General features: G+C 46.6%; 1 protein-coding gene and 1 long non-coding RNA gene across 2 annotated transcripts in view; both read right to left on the bottom strand.

Moving 5' to 3' along the window:
* Nucleotides 1-12,802, bottom strand: part of ADTRP (androgen dependent TFPI regulating protein) — a 65,586-nt gene extending 52,784 nt beyond the window's left edge. Inside the window, exons 1-4 of the mRNA XM_015068932.3 lie at nucleotides 12,670-12,802; nucleotides 11,759-12,012; nucleotides 1,550-1,684; nucleotides 57-158 (exon numbers count right to left, since the gene is read on the bottom strand). Of these exons, the coding sequence (XP_014924418.2) occupies nucleotides 57-158; nucleotides 1,550-1,684; nucleotides 11,759-11,911 (390 nt within the window). The 5' untranslated portion in view covers nucleotides 11,912-12,012; nucleotides 12,670-12,802. The remainder of the gene's footprint in view (nucleotides 1-56; nucleotides 159-1,549; nucleotides 1,685-11,758; nucleotides 12,013-12,669) is intronic.
* A 2,331-nt stretch (nucleotides 12,803-15,133) lies between these two features.
* Nucleotides 15,134-18,754, bottom strand: LOC106971983 (uncharacterized). Its single transcript, XR_001429776.3, has 4 exons — nucleotides 18,680-18,754; nucleotides 18,407-18,546; nucleotides 17,267-17,439; nucleotides 15,134-16,736 (listed from the first exon to the last, which is right to left on the bottom strand). It is a non-coding gene; the product is annotated as an uncharacterized LOC106971983 (long non-coding RNA).
* Nucleotides 18,755-19,117: the final 363 nt, after the last annotated feature.

Below are 19,117 nucleotides of genomic sequence, written 5' to 3' on the forward strand. Positions count from 1 at the left end.
TTCTTAGTACAGAGGCTGTTGCCTTTCCAAAGTCACTGAATTTCCCCCTCACTCACCATTGCATGATTCAACCATTCTGGAAAGATATCATCTAGGGCCTTCGGGTAAACGAGCTCTCGATCATAGAGAAAGAGGATCCAGAACGACAAAAATACAAACTGGAAAATAGAACACAAAAATAGCATCATTAAATTTTTTTGTCAGTCGGAGCTTTCTAAGTTAACCAAGGAAACATGGCGAAATAAGAATAGACACCAGTTTTAAAGATATCCTCCAGACACATTATAGAAATGTAAAATGAAGACAAAATTCCTCACTGTTGAATTGCTAGGTCCACTCTGGGGATTCCAGAGAGTTGGGGATTAATTATTTGTCATCGTAGCAGACAGGGTGGATATAGATAAACAGGATTCACCGACTCTTAAGTCATTTTATTTTATTTTCATTTAAAAAAATTTTTTTTTTTAATGTTTATATTTGAGAGACCGAGACAGAGCATGAGTGGGGAGGGGCCAAGAGAGAGAGGGAGACGCAGAATCCGAAGCAGGCTCCAGGCTCCGAGCTGTCAGCACAGAGCCCGGCCCGGGGTTCAAACTCACGATCTGTGAGATCATGACCTGAGCCAAGGTCAGACACCCAACTGACCGAGCCACCCAGGTGCCCCAAGTCATTTTATTTTAACCAATGACCTCTTTTGTCTAAGCTTTCATCAGAAATACTGAGAGCAGCCACACGGGGTGGTTTGAGTCTTACAGTTTCCTTACCCATCTAAGTTTGAAGGCTCAATGCTAGAGGATTCAGGACAAGGATAGGTGGAAATAGGCAGCCATTTCTAAGCACAGATTCTGCTGGGCGGCCGACGGGCTTGATCCCAGTTCATTCCCATTCTGCCCGATGAATGGAAACAGGAGCCACGTCATCGAAACGTGGACCGTATCAGCAGATACGCTCACTGTCACTGGCATATGTTGTACTTCTTTCCAGGTTCCATTCATTCAACAAAATGAATGAGGCTCTCACTGTGCCCCCCACATGAGATATTTTGGACAGACTATCTCACTCTCTCCCCAATTGTCTTTTCCACGTACCAACTCTGAAGTTCTCATACCCTCCCTTTTTTTTTTTTTATGGTTTCCACTTGCAGAAGTAACATATGCTCATTGTAGCAAGTGAAACAAGATGTATAAAAGGGAAAATGAGTCATCTGTCTCCCCAGCACCCTGCATTCCCGGTACTCCCATGGAGCCAAGGTTATCTTAGCTGTCGTTTGATGAAGAAAGATCCTTCAAACTTCCCCATTAGACATCAACAAGGATCTTGTATCGAACGTTCACCAAGATAAGAAGGCAGTGTTAACTCCAGTCCGTAATGAGCCCTATTTCCGGGTGCCAGTGGGCAACACGGTACAGTCCTCAGGCAAGACATTCATGCAAACTCAGTTGCTCTGGTTTGCAATAAGGGGCCCTGAACAGCCTCGCTGCCCGGGGGGGTGTGTTGTTCCTGCGAATCTACCTGGGTATTATATTACTAACACACCTTCGTCACTTACTGTGGATATTGGAAAAGCCAGCGTGGTAAAAAGCAGGTCTCTGAAGGCGGTCACGAACTTAAGGTCTCTTTTCCCTTTAATTCTTTTCAGCACATCTTCCACGCAGGCGACCCCGTAGAAAATGGCCTGCAAGAGCTAAATTCATTACAACAAATGAGGGCATTTTCATTTGCTTTAATTAATACATTCTTCACCGATGTAAAGCTCCGTCCCTCTGGGAGCAATGTTGATTTGAGGAGGTGGGGGGGGGGGGTGTGCTGTTGGCTGTTTTGGTTGAGAGCCAATTCAAGGGCTGGTCTTCCAGCTCAGTGGGCCCTGACCTTGCTTGCTAAAACTGATTGAGTAAAGTCGTTTAGGGGATAATAATGTGTACAGTATTTAGTGTAATGGACTTGAGCTAAAATGGAAACAAAATAGTCAGCTTAAGAGGAGAATGTAATGAGATAGATACCTTAGCTGCACAGAGGTGGGCAAAACCAAATAAACAACATGAGGGCAAAGAGCCAGACACAATGGTGGGCATATTCTGGCCTCTTCCAGAAGGAACCAAAAAATGTTTAAATGCCTAGCGCTACAATCGCATTAAAGAAGCCAGAATCAGGGTCAAGAGCACCACAAAGCAGCTCTGTGCTCTTATGAGGGAGAAGCACAAAATGGCATCTTGCTTATCTGAGGGAGAAGTTGATGTCCTTCTCTGATTGCAAGGGGGTGCGCGAAGGCCTTACAAAGAAAATCTGGCTAAGGCAGTGACTTAAATCCACAGGGATAGAGCAACCCAGGGGCTCTGCTGTGTCACTAAATACCACGAGGTCCCTGAGGCCAGACATAAGAGAAGGACAGCCTTCTTCAGAGAAGTAAAACCAAACCAAGGGCAAACTTTGCCCATTCTTACCATTTCGCACAAACCCACGGCTCTTGATTTAAGACCTCATGGGTCACACTACAGAGTTGGGGTTGGTTTTGAGTTGTGCTTGCGTTAGACCCCATCCTACTCCTTAAAAGTTCTGGGCTGGTACAAAGGGGGCCATCTGGACTCCTCTCTGAGAGTATGAGTCAGGCAAGTTCTGGACCCCAGGGCATTGTACTCAGGAGGGATCAATCAGCCGTCAGGGAATGACCTCTGAGGTCTGAACTCGAGGAGAGTTCTAGCAGAGTTGGCCTCCTATCAGTCTTTAGGGTGAAGAAGCAGGTGGGAGAGGATACAGAGGTGAATTAGGCCAGCAATATGCATAGCTGGGTCCGCAGACCAGCAGCACTGGTGTTATCCCAAAACTCATGAGAAATGCAGACCTCAGCCCCACCCCAGACTACGCAGTCAGAATCTCTGGGAGTGAGGTCCAGGAACTCGTTAGCAAACTCTCCAGGAAGTTCTGGAGACACTCACTGGGTTAGACATAAATTTATCACTTACAAATCCTACTGACTCCTCAAAGCTAATAGACGACTTTCACTGATGTTATGTGCCCGGCACTGATCTAGGCTTTTAATTTCTCGTAACAACCTTATGAGGTAAGTCCTATTATTATGCTCTCTCCTGACCCATTTTACAGATGAGGAAACTGAGGCATAGAGGCATGAACACACTTGCCTAAAGTCTCATGGTGGATACATGGGGATTTGAAACCCAGAGTCTGGTTCTTGAGTCAGACTTTATTTATTTTTAATTTAATTTAATTTTTTTTAATATGAAATTTGTTGTCAGATTGGTTTCCATACAAGAGTCAGACTTTAAAAAACAGAGGTTTCTAAGAACAGGTCAGGTAAAGCACCGTGAGAGGTCAGAAGAAAGAAAGCTATCTCCAGGTGGAAGAATGAAAAATGACTTTGAAAAATACTGATGCCTGTTTGCCACCCGTTCCCTCAGAGATTCTAATTTTCTGGGGGTGTGGCTTAGGCATCAGGATTTTTAAAAAATCTCCCAAGTGCTTCTAATTAGGACAGATAAGGTTGAGAACCACTTGCCTAGAGGAACTTCCATTTGGACATTTGGATCTGGCCTTCCCAAAAGAGGCAGGATGCAATGGACAAAGAGAGAGAGAGGGAGAGAGAGATGGAAAGCAAATGCTGGGGCAATGCCTTCATCTAAAGGGCACAGGGCCAAGAGGGTCAGCAAAGTATCAAAGAATGATCTGATGGTACAAGACAGAACAGACAGGAGCCCCAGAAGGGAGGAGGAAGATTTGAGCCAGAAGGGTGGTTCCAGGGAGGGGTGGGAAGCAAGTGTTAAATGTCATAAACCCGCGGCCACCCAATACTCGTGATCTACTTTTGACACTCAGCCCTCAGGCTGTAGAATCTGGAGTACATGGATGTTAGAGGAAGTCGCCTCCTCCACCCTTTCCCACTCCCACCCGTCCAGCAGCCCTCACCTCACCCCTGGTTTCACTTCCAGCTGCTTAGGCCGCAGCAGGCAGCTGCTTTAGTAAGGAAGGACAGGCATGGGGCCCGGGCCCTGGCGAGGAGGCCCACACTCTTCTATCAACATAGCAATTAATCACGTCCTGAGCTCGGAGAGTCTGCCAGGGTTTCTCTCTTTGGGGAGAGGCCGCCTCCGCCCAGCACGTGAGGTCCATGTGACCGCTTTCCTTAGCAAGAGCTTTCTAGAGTCCCCATGAGTCAAGCTGGTCCTAACTCTCTCTTGCTTTTCCCAGTCAAAAATGTCGAAATTGGACTGGGGAAAAGAACACAGTACTCAGAGGCTCCCTGGCTTCTCCTTCATCAATAAAACTTTTCTCCGTGCCGCACGCTGGCCAATCGCTTCTCCACCTCTATCCCCCAGCTCCCGTATATACGCCACGCTGTGAAGATGCCAGCTGGGTGCGTAGAGCAGCCTTGTCCCCGCCGATCTTCATCTTGCATTGGCATGCCATCATCTGTATCGACAAGGAATATTTGTGGAGCCCTCACAAAGGATCTCGGGAGGGAGGCGCTAGGATGTTGCCAAGAGAAATATGTAAGCCAGAACTAGGGCGGAGAGGAGCCACACAGCTGAGCTGGAGGGCAGGGAGAGGGAGGCGCCATAAGCTCATTCAATGGGTAGGCTCCTTGGAGGGCCACAAGAACAGGTCTCGATCAGCTCGCCCAATGGGACAAGGGTCTGCTCAGTCCCTAAGGACAATACAGTGAAATGGTTATCAAACAAGCACAGCAAGAACAGTCAAGGGCGACAGTGGTAGTTATTGGGGACTGAATGATGCCCCCCCCCCCCCAATTCACATTGAAGTTATAACCCCCACTGCCTCTGAAAGTGGCTTTACAGAAGTAAGTGAGCTAAAATAAGGTCGGTAAGGGTGAGTCCTGATCCAATAAGACTGGTGACACCCAATGGTGTCTTTACAAGGGGAGTTCTAGGACACAGACAACAGCCAGAGTGAGGCATGACCGAGTGAGACACGGGGAGCACGTCAGCATGCTGAGGAAGGGGCCTCAGGAAAAACCAACACTGCTGATACAATCATCTTGGACTTTTAGCCTCTGGAACTGTGAGAAAATAAATTTCTGTTGTCTAAGCCACCCGTCCGTCATACTTTGTTATGGTGGCCGGAGCAGACCAACACGGGAGCATTAAAACAAGGTAGCAACAACGGGCCCTGTTAAGAATCTTACAACAAAATTACTGTCATTTACATTTCTTTTCTTTTTTTTTAATGTTTTTTAAAGTTTATTTTTGAGAGGCACAGAGAGCAAGCGAGGGAGGGGCAGAGAGAGAGGGAGACACGGAATCGGAAGCCGGCTCCAGGCTCCGAGCTGTCAGCACAGAGCCCGACGCGGGGCTCGAACTCACGTACCACGAGATCACGACCTGAGCCCAAGTCCGACACTCAGCCGACTGAGCGACCCAGGCGCCCCACTGTCATTTACATTTCTCAACTATTTGGCCACCAGGAAGGCACAGCTAATGGTATCTTCTTGGCCAGCATTTGCCTGAGAGCTACTGCCCTGTGATTTATCTTTTCAACCAGGTCTGCTCTAAGTCTCATTGGTCTTTGTGCCTTTTATTCTGAAATGTTGCTGGTCTAAGTTTGTTAGCTGGCTTCCACTTTTTTTTTGTTGTTGCTAGCTAACAAATTTACCACCTGGGAAGGCTGAATTACATTTTTTATAACTAGGGCAATTTAAGAAACCATAGCTAAAGGAAATTTCGTTTTTATATTCATGTGTCTTCGCAAGATTCACAAAAATCTTGAAATTATGGAAACTTAGCCTTTCTAAGTCATTAAGTTCATTTCTTTGCCTTTAAGCCAGAACTGTCTTCAACTGTCTCAGGAAATGAGAATTTCTTCTATGTAAGAAATAACTCCAGAGAGGGAGATTCCACAAGTTTTTCTGAACAAGGCATTACAGCTCTCATTGGATGAGTCGTCATCCAACGCCCAGCCCAGCTCTGTGCCTGACTTGAACAGGCTGGACCTTTCTTAGGTCTTGCCTTCCAAATGAGGCAAGGTTTACAGTGGGAGACTATTCCAGAATAAAACAGCAAATGGGGACTAACTGTGGTGAGTATTTTCTATAATTGCAGTGATGAGAGTAGTGGCGTTTGGGGGCAGGTAGAAGAAACCTTTGCTAAAATCTAGCTGCAGAATATGCAATATACTGTTTCAAGCCTCATTCGGGTGCAGTTAGCTTCAGTAAAACACTGAGATAAGAGAATGAGATAGAAAACACAGGAGAAATGGAGAATATAAGCTGGCAACAAGTGGAGGAAACCGAGAGAAGAAACCAAGAACACTGGCGGGGGATTGGAAGAAGAATTCTAAGAACGCTCAGCCAGTGTTGTGTGCGGATGATAACTGGCTTCGAGAAACAGCAGGATGGGGGTGGGGAGACGGCCCTACAGGTGGGATGGGGGGCCCGAGAGACCAGGGTTCAACTCTTCCCAGTTAGGCCCATGCTCTGGTCATTTATTCATGCCACCAACGTTCACAGAGTGGAGGTGCCACAACCTGTATTAGATACAGTACAGGCCAGGGCAGGCCCTGTGCTAATGTGTCTTTATTAGGACGAAGAAGAGAGGAGAAGCAGGAGGAGGCATCTTTCCTGTACATTTACTCTTTTGTGTTATGTAGGTCAGGTTCCCTGGGGAAGGATCAGATGCTTAGATCTGCCTGCAGAGTGTTCATTGAGGGGTACCCCCCGGAACAACTGTGAGCGGGAGGGAAGAGGGGGGACAGCAGGTCTGAGCGGCAGGAAAAGAGGAAAAGCAATGCATTGGCATGAAATCGTCTGGTCCCCAAAGGAACTCTGGATCCGAGCTGACTCTTCGGTGTGGTCCCAGAGCCCGGCCTTCGCACCACAAATCAGCCAGTCACTGGATGCAGCAACTCTAGGGAGGGCCCTAAGTCTTGTCTAAGCAGCTCCCTTCGGCTGAAGGGCAGTCCTAGGACAGGACCCTAGCTGTGAGTCATCACCAGCCAACACTCTTCCCGGGAACGGGGGAACAAGTACCTCGATGCTAGGGAGATGGGGGGGATCCTGGGGGCCACACCACAGTATCCACTACCTATGAGGACACTGAGGCTCAGGGAAGTTAGGTAACCCACACAAGATCACACAGCCCGTGAACGACAGAGCCAGCACTCACACCCAGGCCACCTGTCCTCTATCTATACTGTGTGTAAAGAACCTACCAAAATGTCATGGCTGCTCAGTAAGCTACAGCTATTCTGTTTTGGGTGCTGGTGGTGACAGGTTCCTGCCATCGCTTCTCCGCCTTTCAGCCGCCTGAGAGCTAACAACGGGGGCCTTAAGCATTTTTGGGAAAGGACAGTTCCGTGTATTTCTGACTCTGTTGCACATCAGAGCTCCACAGATTGATATATTGACCTGATGATGGAAATCCAAGGTTGGCCCCGAGTATCGAAGTGGGGGCCGGAGCATAAACGGGTCCCTGTCTTCCCAGTGTTCGGGAGCTGCTTTGGAGTTTGGACCCATGGAGGCTCCTCAAGGATCTCTCTTCCGCTGGCCCTGCTTTACCGTCCCTGAGGACCTCTGTGATGAGGTTGCTCTTGTCATGGTGACAGCTTGAAGAGAATGAGGTCGGAGCTGCCTGAGGCTTGGGCAACTTTATGACAAATGGAGGGAAAGGTCATGTCTCGGTTGGTGAAGTGGGGAGGGCCCCACCCAGAATCTCCCCTGGAGATCCCAGTTATGTGGCACCACCTCCAACAGGGCTTCAGAAGGAACCTTACTTTTAAAAAGAGGAAAACCCAGCAAGCCGTTCAAAGTCAACAAGCTAAATCGAAGCTAAAAGTCCCCTCCGTCCCCCACCTCCTAGCTTATATTCCTTGAGGTCAGAGACAGTCCCTGGATGGAAATGGCGTGGACTACAGAGGCGGGGACACAAAATTTGTGGAGGTCCCAGGCGCTGGAAGCCAGAGCCAACATGGGGACCATGAGGATGTCCATAGCACTGCCTTGTCTCCACTCCAGCTTCAAGGGTTTCCCCATTCATCATATGCTCCCTGCTTGAGCCTGCAAAGTCTACTCCCAGGACGACCCCAGGTCCCAAGGGCTGCACCTGCACAGCTCTAGCGGGGGCTCCGCGGTGGCCATCCTTTGGCTGGGAAGCTGGAGTGTGTCACCCACAGAGGGAGATACCGGAGCAGTGAGGCAGGTGGGCGACCCTTGCCTGGAGCTGGGACCCACCAACCATGGTGTTGTGAGGGGACCGATGTCCCACTAAACCGCCTTTCCCTCCGCACGACCTCTATTCAGAGACGGGATGACTAGAAGCTCATCCCCACCCTCCTACCTTCTCTTTTCATCATCCAGCGCATACAGCATTCTGAGTGCTTCTGGCATGCCAGGCCACGCATCCCTCATGGTCACTCTGTGATGATGTACTACTTTTCTTTCTATTTGGCAGCTTTGGGAACTCAAAACACAAAAAAATACCTAGCCCAGTGTCACGGAGCCTGGAGGTGGGGAGGCTGAGGTACCATCCCAGAGACTCATGACCCTAGAGCTCATGCTTATAACCACCAGGCTACACAGCCTCTCCCTCCCCACAGAGAATCGGCTGCCCCTTCCCTGGGGAGGGTGGACTCCCTCATTAGGCAAAACCTCCCAACTGCCCTCTCCTTCCTTTACTCTTCTTAAGCACCAGGCAGGAATAGGTCACGGTGCCCAACTCTCAGTGACACCCATCCCACCCCAGTCCCCCACCCCCACCACCAAGCCTGTGTCTCTTCCCTTTGAACGCCCTGGGATGCTTCAAGAGGAAATGGGACGCTCAGAATGTTGACCCGCACCAAAGTGGATTGTGCTCTTGAAAGGAGGCATAACTGACACTCAGCCAAGTAAAAATTGAGGCTGTTTCAAGGGAGGGGGTGTAATTTTCCTGGAGAGCAGGCTGGGGCACTGACTTCCACAGGCTTACATAAAATAAACTGAAGAGTGTTAGAGCAGGTTACGAGACTTCTATGACTTTATAAACACAGCCGTCAGCTAGTCACTAATTAATCCTTAGTTAACACCAATTAATCATTAAGAGACGCAACCCTTCATCAGCCCATGAGGCCTCAAAAGCAGAGCAATGTTCAGGCCCAGTATCTCACCTTGGGTAACATATGTGAAATCTATTCTTTAAATCGACCCGCTGACACACAGCCAACCACAGTCAACCCATCGTCGCCAACTGAGAAACTCTGCATCAAGCCACACTTTCAGTGACACCTAACAGAGCCCGGAAAGGAAACAGCTGCAGGTGAGCCCCTCTCTGCTCAATTCAAAGGCCAGAAGATGTCAGAAGAGATAATATTGTACAGGGAGGCAGAAAACACTGAAGGTCAAGTGTGGTCAACATTCCAAGTCGCTCGGTTTTTATACGGGGGTTACACCATGCCAGCCATTGTAGCAAATCCAGTGTAGAACCAGAATGTCAGGAGACAAAGCTCCTGGTTTAGAGGATTTATGATTTTATTGGAATGTTAAGACTCACATGTGGGTGGAAACAAGAAAATCATACTATACCTAAATAAGCAGGGGCTGAGAGATGTCATAAAAACTCAGGGAAAGGGGAGCCTGGGTGGTTCAGTCAGTTAAGCTTCTGACTCTTCAGTTAGGCTCAGGTCATAACCTCATGGTTCGTGAGTTCAAGCCCCACATCACGCTCTGCACCGATGGCACGGGGCCTGCTTGGGATTCTCTCTCTCTCCCTCTATCTCTGCCCCTCTCCTGCTCACACACACACACACACACACTCAAAATAGATAAAACAAACATTAAAAAGAGTTTAAAAAAAACCTCAGAAATAAAAAAACAAATGTGGGCTGGAGTTGGTCAGCAGAGATTTTAAGGAAAACATGGGATATCAGGGGTCTATGAAAACAGCAAAATGGTGGAGGGGCAGGTAGGCCTTTCATTCAAGGACGGTGTAAATACAGGCAGAACAGTGACGGCAAGAAGCGTAGGGACCAATGTTGGAAAAGACACAGGCTTTCCTGGAGGAGAGACCAGCTTTTCTGGGGAGAGGGGGGCCTGAAGGCTGGGTAGGCAGGTGAGCTCACACGTCAGGAATTTGCAATTGGTTCCATCAGGTAGGAGGGAGCCACTGTGGTTTCTTCAGTAGCAGACCACATTTCTCAAGCAGGCTCATGATGTTTATAATAAAACTAAACCAAAAACAGTGCTTTGGGAAGATTAATCTGGAATCTGAGCGGTAGATAGATGAATTGCTAATGAGAGGGCAATGAAGCGATAATCTCGTCACCCAGGTACAAATTAATAAGAGCCTGTAATAAGAGGGATATTAAGATTGGGGAAGAAGGAAGGAGCCTAACAACAGGAAAAAGATAGGATTTGGTGGCTGATTAGTCAGGGAAGCGGAAAGGGGATTAATACTAGGAAATGATAGTGTCTTTGACAAGATAAGTGGCTTTTTTCCATACTTGGAAATATGACAGCTCTGGGGCATGGAACTGAGTGAAAACGAAGAAGTCAGGGAGCTGGTTTGTGGGAGTAGGTGATAAGTCTGTTCTCAGCCATGCTTAGTGTGAGGTTCCATACTGGAACTTGGGTTAGATTCCACTATCCACCCCGACTACAGACACCCTTGTCTTTTAGTTGACCATTTCTAAGATAAAGCCAATGGATGCACAGAGCAGAAGTTTTTACTGAATTATTCTAGCTTCACAAAAGCATTTCTTTGTTGTTTTCCATTTGTGTGTCTATTTCATAAAATCCTATGACTCAAACAAGCAGTCATCTTGATAATTTCCAGGGACACTGGAGCTACGGGGGCTTGGGTCTTCCAGGCCAAAATCAAAAGCCAGCAAATGGCCAGAGAGGGGGAAGCAGAACATCCAGGCGTCTTTGCTTCGAACCTTCTGAATTTCCTCCCCTGACAGCGTAACGCGTTCTGACCACGCATAACCTCTGCTTAGGATCGTGATTCCAAAGGATTGGAATATTTTTGCCCGCTCTCTGAAATCAGAGGTTTTCACCACACCCTACATTTTAGTTAAAAATCTCAAACATCCATTAGCATCCCCAAAGGATGTGCTATTTTTAGCTTTTAAGTCTGAAAATATTTTTACATATTTCCAACACATTGTTTTTAATCGATTTTTCTCCCATTCATTTTCGCTTCATTCATCAGAATGTGGTCAGCTGGGCTAGAGAGACGAGAAGGAATCAAGTCATTGGATTGGTTTGTAAATGGTTGAAAATGTGTATTTGCCATTTGGTTGGGTGATTTATCCTTTAAGATGGAGCCTGAGCCTATAAAAAATTGAAGTGGGATCTGAACATGGCAAAACGTGTTTGCTTTTCTTAGATAAATCTGTTAGTCTGTGCTGGGAAATGGCATCGTTCCCCCCATTGGAAATTATGCTTACCACACAACATCCGCCACTCTGCCTTCCCTCACAGATTTCCCCAAGCAAAGTTCAAAATCCTGCCTGTGTTTGTAGTCAGTCCCCTGGTGAAGCCATTCATTTAGTCTTTCCATTTGGGCTCTCTGAGAAGAGCTCCATGACAGGATCCTTTTCGAAAGAGCGCTGGGCAACTAGTCCAACACGTAGCTACAGGTACCTTCTGAATTGGGTCTCTCAGAGCAAATTGTCAAGGAAAAAGCCAAAGTTTCCAGACACCGAAGAAGGAAGGCAAAGAATGGGATCTGGCATCCGATAAAATTCAGAGGTGATAGGTGCAAAAACACTGATACTCTAGACAAACAGATCGCTTCCTGGTATGGTCATACCGACTTACCAGATTTAGGAAGGTCAAGTATTTCCACTGTCCACCATTTAGAAAGATTTTGGATTTCCGCTGGTCCCCTCCTTGCTGCGAGATGTAGTAATTGAGAAAAAGATACCAGCTCCAAACAAGGAAGTGGTAAATGCATGTGCAAGTTCTCCTCATGGCTAGCTCTGACCACGGAGCCGTGAATGTCTCAGGGAGCTCTCCTCGGCGTCCTTCTCCTCCTGTGGGTCACAGTTGGAGTCCCAGGGCAGGCCAGAGAGCTGTAAAATACACCCCTCAGGGATTGAGAGTTCCAACAGGGCTGAATTTTGCTTCTCTCATAGGCTCCCTCCCTGATAAACTTGGGAGACAGGATTATTCCTGGCTTTGAGATACTTTCCTTTAGATAACAAGTAATCCTCAGATTTGCATAAATACTTAGGCAGGGAGGAAGGCCAGAACTGCCCTTTGCACTGTTTGGCTGGGGTGGGGGTTAAATGACCTTATTGTGCCACGCCAATAAACTAATAAATACTGTCCTGGCCACATTCTCTTTTCTTTCCTTTTCATTTGGACAGAACAAGAAAGCTGGGACAATACGTCTTGCTAGATGAGGATCAGGTCGATGTACCAGAAGGGAGACATTACGGGCATGTTTATGCCACCGAGGGAGAGGGAGGTAAGGAGAATGGGAAAGGATGTTGTAATCTTGTTCCCGAGGTCTCCAGGGCCCTATGAAACCTGCAACAAACTTTGCTCTCCGGGGAACGGCTCCAAGGCTTTTTTTTTTTTTTTTTTTTAAGTTTTATTTCTAAGCCCAAGAGAATCAAAGGTTAGCCAGGGCTCCCCCAGATATTTATTTGCATGGGTATTTCTGAGCCCTGAGAGGGAAGAAGCATAGCGTGAGGAAGAGATATGTAGTCATGACCCCACCATACCTGAGTTTAGACATTGCTGGGAGACAGTGAGGGTCTCTGCATTGCCTTCGAGAGGACGAGCATGTGCTCCGGCCGGGCAGCAGAACCGGGCCCTGCTCAGGTTCAACAGGAGGACCCTGAGAGAGCGCCAGAAGTGTCATACCTTGTGACGTCACCAGCTTGTTTCCCCGGGCAACTGACTCAGAGGGTTCTCAGCAAATCCCCAAGGGAAGGGCTCCCAGTGCCAGTATGTAAGTCTGGAGTTGATGCTGTTGCATGATTTAATCAGGGCTTGCGAGTACTGGGAGAAAGAACCATAGGCTGCACGTGGGCTGCAAAAGAAAAACAGACCCACCTCCTAAGAGTCATCAGGCCCCAGACATCAAGAAGCATGGTAGATGGTGGCCCAGGGTGGGGAGCGCAAACCCGAGCCAGCAATGGAGGGTCTTCCTCGTAAGTGTTGCCAAGGGAGAGGGTGATCTGGCAAAAATGGTGACATAAAACTATAGACACAACTCCATCCATGGCCTGGGTTAAAATTGCAAATGACAGGGGCGCCTGGGTGCCTCGGTCGGTTGAGCGTCCACCCTCGGCTCGGATCGTGATCTCGCAGTTCATGAGTTCGAGCCCCCCGCCCAGCTCACTGCTGTCAGCACAGAGCCTGCTGCAGATCCCCCGTCCCCTTCTCTCTCTGCCCCTCACCTGCTCATGCTTTCTCTCATCCTCAAAACATTAAATGAATAAAATAATGGCAAATTACAAAAGCAGCTAATGCTTTGCCAATACTTACCGTGACAGGCCTTGTTCTGAGTGCTTCACACCTTAGCTCGGTTAACACTCTAAACACCACTATGAAGTAAGTACCACGATGAACCTCACTATTAGGAACTCCATTCTCAGATGAGGAAATGGAAGCCAGGCTGCTAAAAGGATGCTCGAAAAGTAGCAAGAGACAGAGCTACAGTCTGCACTCTAACCAGAGAGCCTGACCACAAAGCGACAATGTTTGCTCTGCAGAACCTATGACTTCCTTTGCAAACGTTTCTCCACTCCCCGCTAACCCCTCTTATTTCTCTATCTCTCCCATGGGAAAGTTCTCTCAGGAAAGGACAGGTCCGTTTTGAAACTTGGCGCACATATAAGCTATTGTGCTATGTCTCCTGGGGTGTTTTCACGGTACCTGCCGTTATGGATTTAGGGGTTTTATCCCCTTACACAAAAATATCAAGCAAAAATCTGCAGATGTGTAAGGATTTGGGGAAAAAGTGAGAAAAGAGAGGAAGAGAAACATGCAAATGTCTGGGATGCATACACAAACCTGGGGGTACCTTTTAACACCAGGATTTTTTTTCTTTCCTGCATTAACCTCAATGCCCATCGATGAAGCCTTTCATAAATATTGATACGATTATTTAAATTTGTAAGTTGCTCAATGTTTGACATTGGAATCCAACCGTCAGCTTTTTAATGAATGGATAAGATGATATATGAGGATTTGTGTATAGAAAATATATAATTTTTTAATTCAGCATATTTCTTATAAAAATGTTGTGAAAATGAAATTCTACCTGTGACCATGTTCACATCACAGTTTGTACCTGTGGTTGAATAACCAGATACATTTTCATGAAGCACTTTGGCCATCTGTCTCCTGCTCTGAGAACAGGTAGAGCTCTGGGGAATAATGAGTGTTACTGTTTAGCTACAGAATATTATAAACTAATACATACTAAATCTGCTGTTAGCCTGCCTTTCTCCATTTTCCAAGTATCTTGAGACCTCACATCATATCCAGGCGAAGCAACAGAGAATTGTTTCCTAATTTAATAAAAAACTGACAGAAACATGCATTTTTTTTATAGGAAGTACTAAAAATATACAATAAGCATATTTTATACTTTGAATTGAACAGATAACTTGACTACTAAAAAGAACATTCTTTGAAACTCTCTACCCTCTGGGAGTTTGGAACACCAGTCTTTGATGTCACAAATGCTTACTGAGCAACTGCTAATTGCCAAGTCCTGTGGATTCCTTAGGGAAAGAGAGAGAGAGAGAGAGAGAGAGAGAGAGAGAGAGAGAGAGAGAGAGAGAGAGGGAGAGAGGGAGAGAGAAATATTGAGAGATCCAATCCCTGGCCTCATGGAATCTTTATTCTAGTAGGGGGTGTGGACATTAAAGAATAATACAATTGGGTGTTAATTTATAATTCTGGTAACTTCTGTGGAGGATAATAGCACAAGACCTGGAGTGGTCTGAGGTCAGGGAAGCTGGCCCTAGGAAGCCACACATGACCAGGGCTGCCCTCCCCATGCCCCCAACATGCTCTGACTGTTCTACCCAGTCTTTTGTGTGAGCTCCTCTATCTTTGCTCTTCCTTATGTGTTGGTGTTTCCCAGGGACCTGCTCCAGCCCTCTGGCCATCTCCTTACATACCCACCCTGGTGACACCGCCCACCACAAATCACAGTGTTTGCCACTACTTTCCAGTTTATGACCACAAATTTTATATATGTACTCCCAGCCCTCTCCCCATCCTCACAAAGCTTCAAATAGATCTTTGAGTACATGTTGCATATTTCCTGAATGAGTCAGATGCACCTCAAACTCAAGATATCTTAAACGAACTCACCGTCTTGCCCCAAACCTGACTTTCTGTCTTTATCCTCTGTCTTGGGGGGATGGCCCCAGGGTCCGTCTGGGAGTCTTCCTGGTCTCCTCTGTCTCCCTCTTTCCCCAGATCCTGACAACTTCATCTCTAAATCAAGCAAAAGTCGGTCCTCTTCTTTCCATTCTGTCTCTAACTGCCCCGGTTCAAGTCTTTCCAATCTCTTTCCAGGACCACGACAACCGTCTTCTACCTGGTTTTCCTGATTCTAGTCTTATCCCCAACTTGGTATTCTCTCCAGCCTCATTTTGGTTTTACATTTGATGTTCCTCCAGCCACACCTGGCTATGTCGTGTGCCAGTGCCTTTGACTGGATACCATCCTCTAAAAAATGCAGCTCGGCACTTTCCTTCTCTAGGAATCCTTCCCTGAACATCTCCTCAAACAGGCCATATTATGGCCTTTTGTAGCAACCTGGATGGAACTGGAGAGTGTGATGCTAAGTGAAATAAGTCATACAGAGAAAGACAGATACCATATGTTTTCACTCTGATGTGGAGCCTGAGAAACTTACCAGAAGACCATGGGGGAAGGGAAGGAAAAAAAAAAAAAAAAGAAAGAAAGAAAGGTTAGAGAGGGAGGGAGCCAAAGAAACTCTTAAAAACTAAGAACAAACTGAGGGTTGATCGGGGGTGGGAGGGAAGGGTGGGTGGGTGATGGGCATTGAGGAGGGCACCTGTTGGGATGAGCACTGGGTGTTGTATGGAAACCAATGTGACAATAAATTTCATACTTAAAAAAAAAACAGGCCATATTAAATATTCCCCTCTAGTTTTCTTTAATACCCTGTGCATCTCTGCAAATTCCATGATGATTATTAGCGTCTTAGTCCATTCAGGATGCTATAACAACAACAACAAAAAAAAACGTAGACTGAGTAGCTTATAAACAACAAAAATGTATTTCCTTCAGTTCTGGAGTCTGGGAAGTGCAAGGTCAAGGCACCAGCAGATGTAGTGTCTGATGAGAGCTGCCAGGTTCATAGACAGTCATCTTCCTACAACTCCGCATGTGAGGAGGGGTGAGGGATCCCTCTGGGGACTCCTATGTAAGGGCAATAATCCCATTCATGAGCGCTCCACCCTAAGGGTCTAATCACCTCTCCAACGTCTCACCTCCTAATACCATCACTTTGAGGTTAAGATTTCAACACAAAAATTTTGGAGAAACAAAAGATTTACTCCATAGCAATTAGAAATGAATCTCTTTAATCAACTGTTCTCTCCCTGGGTTCAGAGGTGGTGTTTGGGGATTCTTAGAGCTCAGCATAGTGCTGGACACACAGTAAAAACTCAAGAAATATACTAAATACACTAAAGTGTTCAGCTGCTTAGTTCTACGGACGAGCTGGAACACTAAGATGACTAAGGTATATCCCGGGCTCTGGAGGAACTCACAGTCAAGTGGCAGAGACAGATATCTAAACAAAAAAATTATAGCAGGATGTGATAAGTACTATAACAGAGGTACACATAGCCGACTAATGGAACCTAAATTATCCTGCATATTTTCCATCATTCTAAATATACAGAAGATTGAGTTCAAGATAAATGTGTTGAGTGAATCATGGGAAAACTCCAGAAGCTATGTAGGAGAAGATAAAGATTAAAGCAATTTCACTGAACACAGTAGCTCTGGCCGCCAGCATGGATAACGGCTTTGCCTGGGAGAGATTATAACCCATTCCTAGGCCAGTCATAAAACGATGAGGTACGAAAAGCAGGGCCCCAAGCTGGGCTTGAGTCTACTGTGTGACCTTGGGCTGGCTGGCCATCAGCCTCAACGGGATGTTAGTTACCTTGAAGGTGAAATGGGACTTGGGGTACCTAGGGTGGTGATTGTCTTGCTTCCGAAAACCAGGACATTTACTGAGCCAAAGGAGTAACTGGCCAAGGGTGGCCTCTGAAGACACTGGAGGGAAGCCCCAAGCCCACACAGATATATACTTACTCATTCCATGGAGCCAACTAGAGCTCTTCAGCATTGGCAGGTTGGTTACAGGTAGCACAGCGGTGAGAAGGAAATCAGGCTGGCAGAGCTCAGCATTCTCGAGGTCATGGTGAAAAGGTTGAGAAGTATGGTTTCATTTCGGCACAAGAGAGAGGCCCCTCCACCTGCAAGTGCTGAACAAACAAAATCCTAGCGAATCCCAGTCGTGTTAAGCTGCAAGGTCAGTAGACCTTGTGTGCATTCCACTTGCCTCTCAACTTGCACCCAGCCATTTTGAGATGGCTCATTCCCTTGAAAGCTGATATGCCTCCACACGCCTTGCAACCTCCCTTAACTTCGCCCACTCTTCAGTAAATAGTCCCATCCTTAAATTCCCATCTGAGAAGGTGACCGTTTCCTGCCAGAACCCTACCTGATGGGGCCAACCAAACTGTGAGCTCCTCCAGGGGTGTCTGGGACACCTCCGGGACCTCAGATCTATTCGTGGTTGTAAGCAAATTCCAGATGCTAACGAATATTTGTTTGCAAGGATCAATTCTAGTATTGTGATATTCTTAATATCTACCTAGGGGGTCTTGAACCCGTGGTTCTCCTGACTGTTACCACCCTCATCACCTAGAGCTGGTTGTGTTTTCCTAGAACCCTGCTGCCTCTGACTCAGTGTCACTTCATTGACTTCTAAAGGACTCTCCCCAGTAAAAAAAAGAGTGATTCTGGAAATAAATAAATTAACAAATGTGTGTGATGTGCAGTTGGAGCCAAGGTGCAGGGGGAGCAGGCTCTTATTTTCAGTGCATTTTGCTCCCCTACGAGCCTTTGTCCATTTGCTATACATGCAGCTAAAAGCTGAGTTAGAATGAAGCATTTTACTCATTGGGTTATTTATACCCCATCCTGGCACATTTGTTTTCTTAGAGCTCACTGCAACTACTCTGCTTTTTAAAAACTAGAACATTCATTGGAGACCCCTTCTGAAGTCTCTTGGGTGAGAACATGTGTGAGTTTCCAGCTACCAACGTCAACTCTGAAAAGCAGAAGAGTCTTATCCTTTTTTTGTTGTTTGTTTTTTGGTCTAGTAGAACTTTCCTGGCCCACCACTCTACTCTGCCTGTTGCACTGGGACACCTCCTTCAGGCCCACCTTACGCTTTGGCCTCCAGGTTTGTTTTCACAGTGGAATGCAGTGTTCTGTGGTGATCTTCTCCAACTCACTCAAAGGAGAGAAGTTCTCTGTTGGCAGTTTTGAAGAGGCATTTTCAATCCAGAGGCCAAAGCAGCTTCCTGTTTACAAGCGTGAAATTGACACATTGTTTTCAAAGTTCAGGGCAGGAAAGAACCTTTTGAGGTCAGTTAATTCAACCTCTTTCATCTTTTAGATGAGAAAATTAAAGCTCAGAGAGGTGAAGGCACTTACCCCAAATCACAGAGCTATTAATAGGGGAGGAGTGACTAGAATACATGTCTCCTAATCGAGCCAGGGAGCTCTCACTGTCTTTTGAATTGCTTTGTTCTGTACCCAAGTTCTAGAATTTTCAGGTGAATTTTTCTCGCTTGAATTTGTGCATCACTTGATTATGTGAGGTCTGATGAAGTTAGTAAAGAAAAAGTATCTACTCATAAATGCCTTTTTCAGGGGTGCCTGGGTGGCTCAGGTCATGATCTCCCAGTTGTGACACTGAGTCCCACATTGGGCTCTGTGCTGGGCATGGAACCTGCTTAGGATTCCCTCTCTCCCTCTCTCTCTGCCCCTACCCCACCTCTTCTAAATAAATAAATAAATAAATAAATAAATAAAATCTTAAAAAAAAAAGAAAAGGAAAGAAAGAAAGAAAGGAAGGAAGGAGGGAAGAAA

Source organism: Acinonyx jubatus, chromosome B2 (assembly GCF_027475565.1).
Source record: "Acinonyx jubatus isolate Ajub_Pintada_27869175 chromosome B2, VMU_Ajub_asm_v1.0, whole genome shotgun sequence".
Classification (NCBI taxonomy): domain Eukaryota; kingdom Metazoa; phylum Chordata; class Mammalia; order Carnivora; family Felidae; genus Acinonyx; species Acinonyx jubatus.